The following is a 17608-nucleotide window of genomic DNA, read 5'->3' on the forward strand; positions in this document are numbered from 1 at the left end:
CAACAAGTAGAACATATCATGAGATGATGGTTGCTCCCCTCCTCAGTAAGATTCATAATAACATGCAAAAAGACACTTGAACGTGGTTAATTCTGATATGACCTCTTCATAGTATGTTTGTTTTTATTATTATTATTTGTGGCTCGGTGTTTGGTTTATGGGCACGGAATGGTTGTGGCAGATTGTGGCCATTCTATTCATATAGGTTCTGCCTTAGCAGTGTCTCTCCCCCTCTGTAGATGGCAGTGTTTCATCACTATTGGTGGTTAATTTTTTCAACCCAAAACCGCTTTCAGGTAGAGATGAGTCTCGAAGCAGTTTTTTGGTGAATGGCACTACCTAGTGGGGGAACTTGCATACAGGCACAGAGGTGGCCTGGGTTGATGATTTAATAGTGGACACATAGCAATGACTAAAACCAAATTAGCACAGGATCTAACCTGAATATGGGTTTTTTTTCGAAATTCCCAGTAGTTTTGGGAATTGTGACTGAATTGTGTAGATTTTGTGGTGCTTTAAGTTTCAGTGCTGCTTTGCAGACAAATTGTTCAGATCATATCTCTATTTAAAGTTAGTTCATTTGGTCATTTGGTATTGCTCCTTGTTCTAAATGTTATAAGGTCTTTTAACTGTTAATACTTGGAATGCATTTTGGAAAAATCTTTCATGCCTTTTGGATGTATATTTTAGTTGTATGTCTGATTATGGAGTTAGATTTAGCTTTCTAATCTGTGCTGAGTGTGCTTTGAGGGAGTGTGATTGTAGATATTTTGAGATTTTTTTATGATTACAACTTAAATGTATATTGTTGGGACTTAAATATTTTTCTTATTTGGTAGATTAAAGAAAATTGCTTATAAATCTTTTCAGGATATACGCACATTTCTGTAAATTATTTGAGCTAGGATATACGTTTGGCTTTTTCCTTTTAGAAATAACTGATCTAAATCAGTTGATACTTGGATGCCTCATCAAACAGCAGCATAATTTACCTGGAATAGCACTTCGAATAAAAGGCATTCACACTGAGCTAGTAATGTAGATGTTTGGCAGAGGAGTATAAAAGTAAAAGAAATTCACCAGAAGAAATTACCCAAAATGTTGAGTTCCCCTTATTATGATATAGTCATTCTCTGTAAATTCTGGCCTCTAAAGCATAATGATATTTAAGTCATAAAAGGGTCAAATTTCTTCGAATGTGTAAGAAATCGTAAGTAAGTACAGCCACTTGTACAATCATTAATGCAACAGTTGATTTTCTCTGAGCATGAGCCCTTGTTCGGGGATTGCTACCACATCACTGAAAACCTTGAATTCTTTAAATACTTACCATGCGTGTCTGGCATCATTATTTAACTGAATATAACAAATAAGGCTCACATACTTTTTCCATAATTCATTGATTTTTTTTTTTTTGATTTTTTTTTTTTTGTTGTTGTTTTTTTTTTTTTTTTCTTAATCTCACAACATATTTTCGTCTATTCCGGGTTAAAATTTGTCAAACAGAAAAAATTCTTCTATTTATTCAAACATTCTTTTTCCTTGTTTACTAATAATTAAAGTTCCAAAGTCAATTTTGTGTAATTTATGCATAGGGTTTTCACGTAGGGAGGTGAGGGGGCAACCATTATCTGTGTAGTGATCATGTACATAAGCAGACCAGAAATTTAACTCAATATTTATCCCGTTAACATTTTTTTGAGTTATTCTTTACTCATGTTGTATCAAGTTAAACATTTTTATATGTAAGGATATGCTGACGTGTCCAGGCATAAATCATTTTACAAGTGTTTTGTTTGAACTTAGAACCGAAATGAAAAATGACTGGACTACATTTCTGTTTATAAGACATTTGACAAAAGCTTTAAGGGAAAACAAGAAAAATAAAAACATGGCCAATATACCGTGAATATGCAGGTATGTAAAGCCGGTTAAACTTTAGCCCAAAGATGTGTGGTTGTGTGTGATGTCCATGTGTCTGGTGCGATGCAGTATCTTTCTTATGTGTGCCACATTTTAATGATTTATACGTATTCTGTAAGGTCATGGGTATTCACATTGCAACATATCACATAGTCTTTTAAAAACTATTACCACCTTGGGATTAATGCACAACTCTTTTGAGAATTAATTCTTAATATTTTTTTTAAGTTTATAGACTCTAGCAATAATAAGGCAAGAAATACTACCTCACAAAGAATAAGGGGAATGCCACTGAATTTTGGCATTGAAATTATTTGCTTCATAGTCACAAACAAGAAAGATCTTGTCTTGCAAATTTAACCTTGATGTCATACTAATGTGCAGCTCCATGATATGAGAAAGGTAGAATAGCTTCAGTAATTATTACAGCATCCTACATGACTTCACTGGACCACATTTTTGGGTTAGATCAAACTATATTATAAAAAAGATTGGAGGGTTAACATGTTGAAATCCACAAAGTCTTTTTTATTTACTGTCAGAAAATCACCTCCTGGTTGTGCATCTGGATGACATCACAGATTAAGTGCTCTTGTTTTGAGATTTACAAAGTAGTGGTTCATAAGTGGTTTACAAGTAGTTATATTTGCCTATGTCCTTTCTGCATGTGTGAATCGAAATCATAAATTTAGTGGTGTTTCCCTTAAATTACTTACTACTTGAAATAATTCAAAATCTATTAAGTTTTAAAATAAGCTGCACTTAGTGAGTCTTGCCAGTAAAGGTCACTAGATTCTCAAATGCTTTTGAGTACCGTAGGTGTGTGGACGAATGGGGTCTCTGAAAATGTCTAAACCCCTAAAATTCTTTCCGACCTCTTGTAAAGCTTGAGGTTGGATGGTTTGAAGTCTTTTGTATGTTGTACAGTTGTTCTAAACTGACTTCTTTATGTTTTAATCCATTTTGCTTTGAGTTGAATTGATGTAGAGGTTTTCGTTCTCTTACAATGTGTATCTACTGTCTTTCATGTTGTGGGATATACAGGATTTTTAGTGCTATTGTAAATCCTGTGGATTTGAAAAAGTACTGACAATGCCGGTCATAGTGATATTGTTATAAGACATCTGGTCTTGTAATGCCAGAACAGATTCATATTGAATCTATATGTACCTTTAATTTTAAGAATTTTGTAGATATATGTACCTTGAGTTTTTAGATATGTTCTATTTCTCAAAATCAATTTCTTGAAGAAAATGGTGCTCAATTGATACCCGATTTACAGTAGGCTATTTAACCAGTAGGGTGTTTTTCCAATCACATCACCTCATATGGTTGCAGGAGGATATTTAGATATGATGGCTCGTCTGTCAGCTATATATGGGGCTTTCTTGTGTTTGCATAAGAGACCTTCATTATTGCTTCTGATGACTAGTATTAGAATTTTTATATGAGCTTTGGGTCAAATATGCAACACTAGCTGGGTTGAGTTCTACACAACACTAACTTCCAACTTTTTTTCAGCAGGTCCATTTGGTATTTAAAGGGCACAGATTTTGCAGACTCTGGCTGAAATAATCATTTCATTCTTTCTTTTTCTTCAGGTCACATCCACATTGACAGAGTGGTGTCACAAGCAGTCATCAGTGTGGTTGCTAGCCTCAAACGCAAAGTTAAGGGACCATACCAAGAGCTTTTCATTTTTTTTTTGCAAATCAACAGTGATTTATAAATGGGTATAATTTGCTACTGATCATTTTGCAAATTATATATTTTGAGATACATTTCTCAGCTTCAGAGCTATTGTTGGTTTTTTCATCAGCCCTCTATGAATTCTTGCAGAGACTTGAAACCTGCTAAACCTGTCTTTCTTTTTGCCAAAGTTATGTTATTATTTCATGATACTGCTGTTCACTGTTATTTATTCCTTGACGCATTTAGGTTCTTATGCAAAGCTTCAACACATGAAATTTGAGTTAGGCCGTTTATTGTTGATGCGCTAAAACTAGCCCCACTTTATATCTCTAATGTGATCAGCAATGGCCTACTTTGAAATGCCCAGCAGGTCATTTAACATCACTTACTCCTGTTTTGAAGACATGTCCAAATTACTTAAGACCTTTCTGTCCTGCTGGTAAAATAAATAAATAAATAAAAATAATTTCTCTGCTGCATATTTTATACAACACTTTATCTCAAATTGTGCTAAACAACCAAGGAGATACAGTATGCCTCCAGTTTTTGTCTTTGTTTAGTTCAAGTAATAGTTGCAACTTGTTTAAGTTTATTTTACTATACACCAGATGGACTGTTTTTTGTACAAATAAAATATGGCATTAAGTTTTGTCAAATGACCTGGAGTTTTTGTGGGTTTTTCTAATTTTACCTTGTATTTATCATTTAGGAAATCAGTGGCTTAAATTTTTAATTCTTAATGTAACCATTATTGCAAAAGTCTTAAAAGTAGAAGTACTGATTACATGAGAGGTATAAAAGAGTTGAGCAGAAGCATGCAAAACCACTGGTATGGTCCAGCACTTGTTGTGCTGCTGGTTTAATGACGTTGGGTTGTTTGAGGTTGTAGCTGCACAGATGTTGTGTTTGGGATGGCGGTATTGAGATTTCTCTTATGAAAACACACCTTATGTGACCACAGTTGTCACCACATCATCAAAACAAGGATATCTCTGATTAACACGTTAATTTTTCAGCAGCATACTGTTGGGAAGAGCCGTTTACCAGCTTTATCCATGAAACTGCTTTGTCACGTTTCCTGCCTTAACTCACTCACTTCACGCTTTGGTTTCTTTTACAGCAGTGCAGCCTGCGCCCTTGGAATGAAGACTTAACTTGATCTTACTTCCCTCACTAAATAGATGTTGCTGCATTCAGAGTATTGGGCCCACCACATTTCCTCCCATTACTGCTTTTCCTGCCATCGCTGTTCTTCCAGCTTGCATATATTTTTACAGTTACTCATCTTTTCCTTTATGCTGCCTTTGTTGAGTGAACTTAAGACTTCTGTATCAAGCAGGGTGGCCTACCTGGATTACCATTGTTTGTTAGCCCAGTGGCTGGAGGTTTCCATCTCTGTGACGACAGCCGGTTTCACAGAGCAGACACGTAACTCTTGAGCCGTTTTATGGCTTTCACTGCACCCAAGGTCATCCCAGATCTTGACATTCATTGTTGGTTGGATTTTGAAAAAGACACTACGGTGGTTTCCTCATCTTGAACAGTATGGTCAACAAAATAACGACTGAAAGTCCAACAAATTGAGCTAAGCCTGAAACTGTTGACAATGCATCTTGTCGTGTATTTTCACCCTTCAAGCTGATGTATCATGAAGTAATCATGTTTTATGTTGGAATATTCTGAAATCGCTGTGAAAGTAGTTCTGATTCTGTAACCTGTGGTTTTTGTAAAGAAGCAAAATGATAAGAATATGAGTATTTTTTTAAAGAGATGGAATGTTTTTAATTTGACACCAGAAAATTAAGGAAAATAAACTTTTTGACAAACTGTGGCACAGATTTTGTTTTCATTGGGAAATTGGGAGAGGTTGGTACTTCTCGGAGCACAAATCTACTTAATTTCAGACCAAAACAACCAAGGTGCTTTAGTCGAAGTAAATGCTTAAATTGGAATGGGGGTCTCCTGAAGCAGTCGTTCCTAAGCTTATTTTGGCTGGTGAACCCTTAAAATGAACAACTGACGACTGGCGACATCTCGTCAGTGGTTGAATGTTATTTTCAGCTGTGGGCAATTCAAGACACTTCAAAAAGTCAAGAGGCAAAACAACCCAGTATTTTGAAAGAAAAAAATCAATAAATATAGAGAAATCAGGAGAAGGATCTGCACTTGAGTATCAGAACAATGTTTTTCTTCTTTGCTGTCCTATTAATTATCTGACAACGCGTTCAAGGTCTCTAGACCCAGAATGTTGAGACATAATTTAGAGAAGAAATAAAGGCCCAAAATGTTGGTTGTGATGCTTTGATATAGGTTAAAGTAGTGATGCAGCTGTAGAGATTTGAAACCATGTTCACTTGAGTACCCACCGAGTCTTCTGTAGATCTGGGACCAACAGACAAGGTCTTGAGAACTCTCTGAAATAGTACTAATTGATTCCAACTGGAGGGTTTTAATTGTCCTACATTGTGACTCCAGCTAGCAAGCCTGTTTTTTTTTTTGTTTTTTGTTTTTTATCATCTTTGTTATAAGATGTCACCAAAATAATGTACACAGTGTGTCTCTCAGGATCTATCTTCTGTCCATTTACTGTATCATCAATCTAGCCAGTTGCCCATCTATCTATCTTGAGTTTATCTGAAAAAAATCTAAATATGTATAATTAGTCTCTTTTTAAATAGTTCAGTTCTCTGCTTCAGTTTATTGGCAGTGGTAAATGTGTGATAGGTTGTTAAGGATCAGATTCTTGTGGGTTTTCTTTTCCCTCCAACTTACCACTTCCATCTTGAACACACTGATGATTGCTGCCACGGAGGAGTAAATGTTGCCTGGAAAGAACAGAGCGCTGCCATTTGCAGCTCTTAGAAATGGTGAGTTTTGTTTTCCAGAATGCCAGACCGTTCATGTTTGCAAATGTCAACATTTGTGAAAGCCGCTGTTGAGCTCCAGCAGACTTAGGGCCCCCTGAGGGATTAGAGGAGGCTCTGTTTACCTGCTCTGAGGAATGCTGCCCTGCACGGACGCTTTTGTATCTGTCAGGGACCCAAGGTCACAGCGCCAGGGGAGATGGGCCACTTTGTCACTCCCCAGAGTTTCCACCTCACAGTATCAACAACAAAACACAATGTGGGAGAAGGAAATGGAATTCCTGCTCATGTTGCAACAGTGTTCTGAAACTCAGGTTCAGTGGCCCCTTTTACCTTTGATAAGTCTGGGTTAAGGATGGCTTTTATCATTTTTTTGATTTTAGAACTGAAAAAATATAAAAGATTCACATTATTAATTTGCATTTTCATATATTTCATAACTCCATTTGAGCCTCTGCTTCTGTCTACACCTGTACAGTTTTTTTTTTTTTTTTTTGAAGCATCAAACAACCAAAGGGAGAGCCAATACAAAATGTTCTATAACCCCTAGTGAACTTAAATAACAGGTTATGCTCCTTTTTTCCAAAGAGTCTAGTCAGTGTTCCTATTAAAAGTATTGACAACTCACAGCTGTAAAATGATTTTTTTTTTTTTTTTAAACATTTCTAGGCAAGCACAATCGGTGATTCACCACATGGTGTCGCACTTGCGCAATTTAACAACAAGGAAACGGGGTTAGACTGTCGACATCAATTTCAGAGACATATGTAGCCTAACAATTCAAAAGCACACCTCAAGAGGACAAAAAAACATCACCAGAACCTCGCCATTGTGTGTTTGTAGTGCTTCATGCACACTATAAGCCCCCGTGAAAATATCGGAGGATTATAGCGATTTGTTAAGACCAACAAATGTTTTCCTAAACTGTGATTTTGAACCACTACAATGACTGCGTTTCTTCTGTGGGACCCGACTGTCAGTCACTGATGGAGCAATCTGACCTCAACCAGAAGACACCGAGAAGCAGATTTGGGGCCAACAAACACACTTCTGTTTAATTTGTCTGCAAGTTAGAAGTTATTTGCGGAGGGCAAAACTCGTTAAATCTGACATGGACTCTCAACATTTCGCAAGCATGCAAAAAGGCAGTTCAAAGCGCAATATTTTCGCCATTTTGTAAAAGCTAGCAAAGAGGGCGAAATTGTTTGCTAGCTTCCCCAGGAGGCTAAACTCATTCAGTTACCATGTAAAACTTGTATTATAGTAATTATAACCGCCTAAAATGAATCATTTGTTTTATTATAAACGATAATTGGATTAACTGCGGATCTATTTATCAATTAGCTGTTCTAATAACTAATTTAAGACTTTAATATGGCTGTTAAATATCTCATAATATCGTTCAAATGTTCCTCTGCGTTTCCTGTGAAGCTCATTCAGACAAAGACATGTAACAACTGCAAGTTTGAAGATTTTCTTTATCTCATTTTGTAATAAACATATAAATAATAAACTCTAGACATTTTTTGACACATCGCCCTGTTATGAAAGTTAACTGGTATTGTCTGGCTATATAGACTATCCAAACTGTGCATCTGCCGCAGATCATTTCTATAAAACTATTTCCCTATTACAAAATATGAAAAGAAAAATACATTTTTAGTACATTTACAGGAGTTACTTATTAATTTATTTAACGAAACCGTTTCAGTACTACTTTAACTGTTACTGAATTGTCAGAATCTGCATTTAATATTTTTCTCAGAAGAAAACAGAAAAATAGAAACACACGGAAGAAAAATGCAAGAGAATGCAGACATGAGGCAGAATATCTGTCCCTCTCCGACAACTTAAACGTTTCCAAAATAATAAAATTCTTAATAAACCAAGCAGTACAAGATTTTCCAATACTTTCCCAACTACTGTATTTAAATTAAAATATATTCTCATATCTTACACTATTTCAAATAACGAAATGTGATTCGGTAGCGATCTGTCAAAATCTAATTTACAATTCTGTGTATAAAAATATAATTTATGGAACCCAGCGAAGTTTGTTCTCCCCAAAATATAACAGTCAGTTGCACATATATGCACATATGAACATTACAACCTGTCAAAGTTAGCTCCTTTCTACGTGGTCTTCTTTCTCTTTGCGCTATTTTTTTTTTCTTTTTCTTTTTTTTCATTTTTTTTCTTCAATTTTTCTTTCTTTCTTTTTTTTTTTTTTTTTTTTGCATTTGAGATATACAAAAATAGATTATGCACAATTTGCTGCTCACACCGTTTCAGAATCCATTGCTGTGTGACAGCAGCGAGTTCACATGAGAATAAATTATTCAAAGAGAAACTTTTTAAGGCTCCATTCATTCTTTGAAAGGGGACACATCTTGGAAAAGTCACTGAAATAAATATCCCAACTCCACTGGGGCCTTTTGTCTTGTTTGTTTGTTCGTTTTTTTAATTATTATTATTATTATTTTATTTTTTTTAATCTACGGAATAGTTCGTGTGTCCTACATTTAAGTCCCATTCTTCTCCTGTAGTAGAGGTTTCAACTCGGGTATACTGACATCCCAAGTGGATGGATCGAGTGGCTGTCCAAGAGCCATGTTCCTAATTGATAAAGGATCTTGGAGTACCAGTGCACTCCGTCGTTCTGTGCACTGACTTGAGGCTGGGAACTGAAAAGCAACGAGGACACCCAATGGGCGAGCCTGACAGGTGCCAGGGCCCAGTGCGCCAGGTCGTGGTCTTCGATGACTGCGTAACAAGACGCAAGGACCCGGTCCACCACAACGGTCCCCTGCACGGTCACCGGCGCAAAGGAGCCATCGTGCTCTTGCGTGTAAATCCGTTTTACTGTCACAGGCTGGAATCGACTTCGCTCGGCGTCAAAGACGAACACCTCTTGTCCAGGCTGGACCTGGCTGGCGAAGATCGCCGACATCCGCTTGTCCGCCTTCTCCGTGTAGTTGCTGTGGCCGACGAAGAGGAGGTGCGCGGCGGTGAGGGTGATTTTCTGGCCCGAGTCGGTTTCGATCACGTAGAAGAGCCTCCGGGTCGTCGAGTCCTGGTCTATGAACATAATGAAGTCGGTGTAAATCGGGTTTCCATCCTCGTCTGCTGCCAGCACCTTGTCGCCGGTTTGGAGGTCTTTGACCGCCTTCTTGGTACCATCCTGGAGGCTGACAGCGGAGGAACCTGGGAAGCAGCCACCTGATTTTGCTGCCACTGAGTTTTCTGTTGAAATAAAAGATTATGGTGTTTTTTAAAAAAAAAATGACATTTTGCCCAAATATACGCTTTTACACCATATGAAAGGGATTGGGAAGTCTTCTACCATGACAGAACCCACTGTGGCACTGCAAAATTATTTAAAAAACAACACACAGTGTCCTAAAGCAGCAATATTTAAAGCTTTTAAACACTCGTGGGACTTAAACGATTATAAATCACACGTGCTTTGAGTATTGAGTACAGTTAAGTTCATTCAAGAACATTTCTTTTTTGCTCGTATTTGTATTTTTTTTTCTTCTTCCCCCTGCCGCCACACATCATGGTGGGCGATATGCATTTTGCATAATGATGCCGGCCGGCTCCTACATGCCAAATGCGTATTGGCTTGGCCCACGTTGTCTGAGACGAGAAAAAACTGAAAGCCTTGGCTCATCTATTCTTAATTAAAAAACCCCAAAAAGAACAGGCATTGATATTCTAAATCAGCTTGTGGATCAAGCTGCTCTCGGTAAAGAACACTTACGCCTTTCCCAGCTACTCTTCCCATATTTACTCAGGTGCAGAAACCTCTATGTGACAATTCACACAAATAGGCGACTCACAACTACTATTTACCCAGCGGAGCCACTTTTCCAAGCCTCTCGAGTTGTAGATTTGAATTTAAATGAGGGCCCGGACTCTTAAATGCTTTCTGTTGTGCAACATCAATGTCCCCTCTTTCTACCACCTCTCCCTGCTTTGTTGTCAGTCTTGATGACAATAATTTTGGCCTTGGTGGAGCTCTTCACATACCAGTCTCTAGGATCACACTGTCCTACACACAGAAAAGGGGGTTTCCTCCTCAGCATTTGAGGCTTTTAATCTTCTTTTAAGATTCCCGCGCATGAAATAAGGTGACAACTGAAAACCAGATTTACCCCAACCAATTCAACATTGTTCAGCCAAATCCTTTTGGTAAAGTCGCATGACCCCTAATGACACGTCGGCCCGGCCCATACTGTGATCTCAAAACGTGTGTGCTGAATGATAAATAAGGGATTTATCAATAAAGTCTGAGCTAAAGAAAAGTGCCATGGGTCATCAATCAGTGTGAGGAAATATTTTCTAAGCCCCGTAGGTGTCCTATTGCTTAGTGAAGGCCTAAGAGGAAGATTCTTTCAGGCAAAAGTGAGCCACAATAAAGATCTTAAAATTAAAATTAAAATCAAAATGTCAAAGCTAGGACAGATGAGAAAAAAAAGAAGTTAACAGGCAAAGTTTTTTGTTTTGTTTTGTTTTGTTTATCCCTTAAATGACCAAATCCAACTTGTTACCTAATTTAGAACTAACACCACGACTCGCAGCGTCTTATTTCGGTTGCAGCCGGTTTCTCAGAAATCCACAGACAAACAAAAATGATTTGCTTCTCTGGGTCACAGCGAGGAGCCGTGTTAGATTATGGCCGTGGTTCCCACCAGGAGACGGTGTGGGGCGATGTAAGATCAAGAAATAAGCTGCATGGGTAAAGGCTCATAACGCCACATGCTGGGATGTGCCCCTACACCATTCGTGGAAATATATATCTACCGTTTTGCTTATAGTTACACGCAAACATTTGGTTTCTGCAATCCCAATGACATCATCGGGTAAATATTGAGAACTCCTTTTTGTTATTAACCATTGATTGAATGATAGTTTGTGGGTTATCATTACATGGGCAAACATTGATAATTCTGCAATACGAATGAATCAACAGATTTCAAGAGACATTTTATTACACTTCCACTGTCACGTTTAGTTTCTTGGAGCCTGTAAATGTTACAGCTGATTGGTCAATGGTCAACTTTTGCTTCACTTGCTTCATGAGCAGCTTCACCTTCGTTTCTCTGTGTATTGACTCTGGTAACTTCATTACATATAGTCCAATTTACTTCTTACTCACAAGCAGCTGATGAAACTCTGATTTTGCATGACATTTTCCTATAGGATAAAGCAGGGTTGCAGTTTCCCTGAGCTGCACCTGCTCTTTGAGATGAATACAATCCCACCTGACGGAAAAAGAGCAGTGGTTATAGATAGATTTGCTCATTTTCTCCTACAGCCAGCACCCCAATGCGCAAGACAGAGGTTCTAAAGGTACAGCAAGGTGGTTTTCCTCCCGTCTCGCAGTCATACCTGCTTTCACAGAGCAGTGAATGTGGGCTTTGGATTCATAATAGACCCAGTCGAATCCGGCTTCCACCGCCAGCCTGGACAGAGTGCCGTATTTGCTCTTGTCTCTGTCTGAGGTGGTGATGTCCACGGCCCTGCCCTCGTAGTGAAGGGACTCCTCAAAGTGGTGCCCGTCCTCGTCCCAGCCCTCAGTGACCCGCAGCTTTACCCCGGGCCACTGGTTCATCACTGAAATGGCCAGCGAGTTCAGCTTGTCTTTGCATCTCTGCGGGAGGGAGAAATGGATCAATTAGTCACCTGTTGTTTCATGGATTGGGCCATAGCTCGCAGATATAAGCTGTCCTGGGGCGTAAAGGGCGAGAACATTAGACCGCATGCGCCTGCACATAGAAGTTTGTGTGTGTGTGTGTGTGTGTGTGTGTGTGTGTCCCGGAGGGATATACCCTCCCGATAGATTCGTAGAAGGTTTGCTTGATCTCTGCTGTCTGTTATATAAGAACGATTAAAAATCACATTTGGACTCACTGGGGCCCAGCCCACGCCTCTCCCTCCACACCTGACGCCCGCGGATTCCTCCCAGCTGAGGTGAAAACACTGGGACCGAACTGCAGCTCTGATCCCTGATGTGAGCTTGCATTTCTCAGTGTGAGCAGCAGCAGCGTCAGAGGGCACATCTCGGATAAGAAAGCTACCGATGAAATATTGATAAGGCACCGCATTCGCTTCACTGGCCTATAACATATGGGTCTCTGGTCTTGGAGTGGTGCGAGCAGCGTCCCTTTCTATCAAAAAAGTGTTGCATTGAACACAACATGCATACATTATAAATTCATGAGTTTTGTATTAGGCCATGAAATGAGCGATTCCTTTGTTGGCTGCAACTTGTCTGTTTTCTTTGAATAAATAATTGATATGCAGATGATATGAAGATGCTCTTCAAGAGCAGCTGAAGCCTTAAAATATCTGGAGTTTGTCCTATAAATAAATCGTCGCACCCCAACCTCTCTGCGCTGTCTCAGTGAAGATGCTTGGCCTTCTCCAAGACAACTATTCTCAACACTCAACCAATATGTCAAATAAAACATCACAAAGAGTCTTTTCAGTCCAACCGCGGAGGGAAACTTTCATTATTCTTCTCCTGCAAAGTCCTGGAAACGTGACATGCCTCCTTAAGTCGTCGTGTTTTGGCTGCTGACCGACAGACTTGTGAAATATCCAGGGATGGTATGGGCGCACAGAGGAGCGTCTCTGTGCGACCCACTGTCCTTTTCCTTTATGGACAAGCTGTGCGTCCTAAAGCGAGAATGTTCACACAGACCCCAAAAACTCGTATAACAAAAAAGAAAAGAAAAAAAAAGGTGGCTGTTTTATGAGGATATCACACTTGTAGAATGTGTCGAATAAGAACCAGCTCCCTAAAAAACCTCCCACATTCGGAGTGGGTTTGTCGGAGTCAAGAGCCGTAAAGCTTAACCTATTTATTAATTCATTAGGTCGTGTGCCGCAAATCAAGCCAAATTCTGCTCAGCCACCGTGAAGCCCAGCAGGGCGCCCCGGACCGGCGCTTTGTGCTCGGGGTAAGGTTGTTCAACAGCCTCCCCCTTAATCTTTTCACAAATGATTTGGTTAGAGGAAACACTTATCAGCTACCTGTCAGTGCAAACAAGCCGCCAGCTCATCTCTTTTTCCGACTCGTTTGCACTGTGGGCAGGGACTGCGGGCTCCTACTAGTGCACTGCCAAAAAAAACAAAAAAACAAAAACACGTTTAAAAGCCATTTGATCTAGTATTGGAGCATTTCTCAGATGTTAAAAGTAACATTTGCCAGTGTGGATGGCGGGACCTCACAAGGCAAATCAAGTGTCTTCTCGAATCTGAAGTCATTTTCCTGTCACCAAATGCACTCAACACCTTATTCAGCTTTACAGGTTGTCTCTGGAAAAGTCTTGAAACGAGTGAAACTTCATTGCAAATAAGTGGAATTTGGGAGATAGTGCAATCCCACTGCTCCACAAGAGAACATTTCCACTTATTCCGAGACAAATAATATTCTACCACGGAAAGTGCGACTAGGATTTTTGGACAAGATGGACATTTTTGCAGCTCAGCCTCCAGACTGATGCTCCTGCTCACTGTAGGCCCCGTCACTCAAGGAAACACGATCTCTAAATGTTTGTAAAACACCTCTATTGGCAACTTTCCTGGGAGTAGGCTGTGTCTCAACAGTCAAGGGAGTAGGTGCTTGTTCAAGCGCTTCTTCAAGTGTCAAGTATTGTAGTCTTGACTAGACCTCAGTGAATTGGTCGATTAATTCATTTATTGCACACCCCCAGGGGAGCTACAGCAGGACCGTGCCATGCTTCATGTATGAATACAACATCTATTTTCTGCAACGTAAGATAACGAGGAAAGTTCACTGTATGCGTGCGTAAAACCCCGTACGTAAAAGCCTACTAGATTTATGCGTAAAGCCGTGGAACAGCGCAAAGACTGTTGGCACGGCGTAAATCCCCATGTGATAATGCTTATGCCTTTGTCAGAACAGTCTACGGTCACACTCGTTTGAATGTACAAGCCTTAATTTGATGGCTTTGCAATAGCATGTACGACGGTGGACAATCTCACCTGTTTTAACTTACTATGGCCCTCCCGCTGATCAAAGGTCATAAGTTCAAATTGCGTCTCATGCCCAGTCAGGGGGTGCCTAAAAGCCCTTTCATGTACGTTTCACACTTAGACTCGGTCGTTGTGTTTTCTGTAAACGCTCGGATGCTGAATGGAAAACGAATAATGACACAGAAGCCACAACTACTAGGATTTAAAAAAAAAAAAAAAAATATATATATATATATATATATATATATATATATATATAAATCTGGAAAACTGAAAGCGAATCCTAAAATGTTATGTAAAGGCTCCTAAAATAGACAAACTCCTTTGTCAGAGGATTTCCCACCTCTTTTGTATGATTTGATACAGACCTGCAAACACAACAGTTTATACAGCAGGTGGGGCATTTTACTCAGATTGAAAGCCTTAGAGAAGACAAGTTTCTCTATATTCTCCGAAATGAATGAAATAACAGTGAAATGAAGCCATTCCTCTTTTTTCTGGAGACCCCGGAACCTCCACGAGGGGTTGCATGAACCCCGCTTCGGGCATCACATCCCTCACGCGCCTGTAATTTCATGATCTGTGTGTATGAGAACCTATAGGTTTATGACAGAGGAGATGTGGGGAGGGCTGAGAGGGACGCCGAGACCGCACGCACGGTGAATATTTCATCGGAGCTCGTGCTCACGCCTGGTGCGAGGCATGGGTTCAGGCACTCCGGCGCGCGCCTGGCGTCATCACCACCAGCACCACCACCATCACCACCGGCATTTTATTATTACTGAGCCAATATCACCCAAGCGCCTTTAATAATTCACCAGCATCTGAGTGCTAAAAGTCATGCTGAAGAGACGCGGCATCCTGCAGCCTGAAGACAAATCAAGGCTACATCTCTCCGATGTATTGTGAGCCTCATCTTATCTGTTCTGAGCGAGCTATGAGCTTGGATGACTAACTACCTACATGAAGATGGAGAATTTAAAAAAAAAAGAAGATGTCATCCTCCATGCAAGTGCATTTGTAAGAGGCACCGTCCCCTTCTGTGCGCCTTGCTGCTTATCAATGACCGAGTCCCACCCATTTATAAAGTCCTGAACACTCTCAAAGAAATGCCACTGTTTTCATGCACTCATGCACACCATGCGAAAAAGGCTAAATTACAGCAGCCTGTGCGAGAAAATGTCTGAATGAGCCACGCCATGCCCGAATAAGCCCGGCTGTTTGAAGCGGAGCACATCCCCAGGGCTGGAATTTAAAAAAAAAAACAACAAAACAAAAAAAAAACAAAAAAACAAGCTGTAACGCAAAGCTTATATGTGCAACAAATCTCAATGTCTTCATGAAATATAAGGTAACATGGATTTGTGCCTATAAGGCAACAATACTGTTTCAGAGAGATACAAATATAGATATGAGGAGAGGGGCACATTAATATTTTAAATACACTGTCAAAATCATGAAGGCCGAGTGTCCTGACTGTCCGCCTGCACATTACTTCTCCAGTCGGATTTCTACATTCGCTTCAAGCCTGCAGCCTTCAAAAAAAAAAAAAACCAAAAAAAAACCCTCCCATGCTGGTGCATAAAGCGCGTCTGATTTTACAGTCAAGTTAAAAGGCTCAGTGTGAAGAGTTCAGCAGCGGGTAAAACAGACTTCACTTAAGGTGCGCAATCAGTCTGACAAGGAGGTTGTTGCAGTGCGCAGTGATGGTGCGTTAGGAGACGGGCAGTAGGGGGAAAAAGGTTATTCTGTCTCCTTACCTGAGTCATTAGCCTGTCGGCACCGGTGTTCTCCTCATCCTTGAATATGATGTCTGTGTTATAATTGGGAGTCAGTTCTTTAAATCGCTCGGAGTTTCTTGTGATCTTGCCTTCGTATCTGCCGCTTGCCCCGAGGGTCTTCTCCGCCACGTTGGGGATGAACTGCTTGTACGCAAGAGGTGTCAGCTTCTTCGGGTGTCTTCTCCTGCCGTAGCCCCTGCCCGGTCCGCATCCCATCCCAGAGGACACCAGGGACAAGCAGACGAGACCGACCAATACGATTCTGGTCCAGAGCAGCATTTTTGTCCTTTAAGATCTCAAACGAGTCGCCGCTGCTATCTCTACCGTCTGCCTCTCCCGGCTCTCGCAATGTCCTTGTCTCCTCCTCTACTTCGCCTTCGCCTGGTCTCTACCGTGGCAGGTGCGGAAATGAACGCCTCAGACAAATGGTAATAACGGGGCACATCGAAGGAGGGTTAAAAAAAAAAATAGTGAGGGAATTAAAAGCCACGGGATCTCTAGTCGAGCTGCAGCCGCTTGTGTGAGGCGACCGCTTTTACTGCTTTGTATTATAGCACCGATCTATAGCAGGGGAGGGACTTGATTGGCTCGCCTAGACAAACCCTCCTGATGTTATCCCACAAAAAAATCTTTAAAAAAATTCTTCCACCTGAGAGTTAGCCTGTGTTGCGGGGGAGGAGGGGCAGTTCCATGGGAAAACATCAATTATATACCGTTTTTTTTTTTTTTAACCCTCCCATTTTCCAGAATTCACAGGGAAGGCAGGATAGACGGGAGCACTCGCACAGTGCTGAGCTCAAATCTGAAGCAGTGTAGCTGAAGTGATATCAGTGTGTGTGTGTGCGGTAATCGAAGTGCGTCTGGAAGAACTTCCCGCACAGAATGCATTTTCCCAGGAGACTACAGCCGCCCTTGGGCGCACTGCGCACGCCTGCGCCGGTTGATTAGGCTCTGACCCCGTATCCACCAAATTAATAAATAAGCACAATGAAGGTTGTACTTACTGAACTGATTGTTCGATGGGTGGATATAAATTCGAAATCCTTCCTAACGTAGTTTCCCCTATAAAACAGCCGCGTGCCAACGTGAATATACGCACGAAAATTACCCCATGTTGGTAAATCAAAAGTCTAAAGAAAGCTGAACAAATATAACGGAATCTATCTCTGACACTACTCAGACTCTGTCAAACCTTAGTAAAACGTAAAAATAAACCTGCACTTATATCTATGCATTGCGCGCACTGTGCGCACTCCTTGCACTCTCCATTTTTACGCGTCAAAACATGTATTTTATCTTTCAACGATTCTTCCATCCGGTTCATTTTAAAAAAAATTTCTA

The 17608-nt window shown here is 40.3% G+C and overlaps 2 protein-coding genes across 6 annotated transcripts in view; one reads left to right on the top strand and one right to left on the bottom strand.

The window, feature by feature from the left end:
* rbm33a (RNA binding motif protein 33a) overlaps positions 1 to 5430 on the top strand; it is a 28320-nt gene extending 22890 nt beyond the window's left edge. For 4 of the 5 annotated variants that reach the window (XM_040126579.1, XM_040126582.1, XM_040126580.1 and 1 more), the window contains exon 19: positions 1 to 1385. This exon is cut by the window's left edge and continues 377 nt beyond it. Coding sequence is in view for 1 of the 5 variants with exons in the window: in XM_040126583.1 (XP_039982517.1) it covers positions 3525 to 3540 (16 nt within the window). In the remaining 4 variants the exon portion in view is untranslated. Of the gene's footprint in view, positions 1386 to 3524 lie in introns of those variants that run through there. The other variant, XM_040126583.1, reaches the window with a different exon arrangement.
* Positions 5431 to 8854: 3424 nt separating this feature from the next.
* Positions 8855 to 16761, bottom strand: shha (sonic hedgehog signaling molecule a). The gene is made up of 3 exons (XM_040127168.1): positions 16247 to 16761; positions 11874 to 12135; positions 8855 to 9722 (listed from the first exon to the last, which is right to left on the bottom strand). The coding sequence occupies exons 1-3, from the start codon at positions 16544 to 16546 to the stop codon at positions 9034 to 9036; spliced, it is 1251 nt and encodes a 416-aa protein (XP_039983102.1). The 5' UTR covers positions 16547 to 16761; the 3' UTR covers positions 8855 to 9033.
* Positions 16762 to 17608: the final 847 nt, after the last annotated feature.

The sequence above is a fragment of the Xiphias gladius genome, chromosome 5, assembly GCF_016859285.1.
Source record: "Xiphias gladius isolate SHS-SW01 ecotype Sanya breed wild chromosome 5, ASM1685928v1, whole genome shotgun sequence".
Taxonomy (NCBI): Eukaryota; Metazoa; Chordata; class Actinopteri; order Istiophoriformes; family Xiphiidae; genus Xiphias; species Xiphias gladius.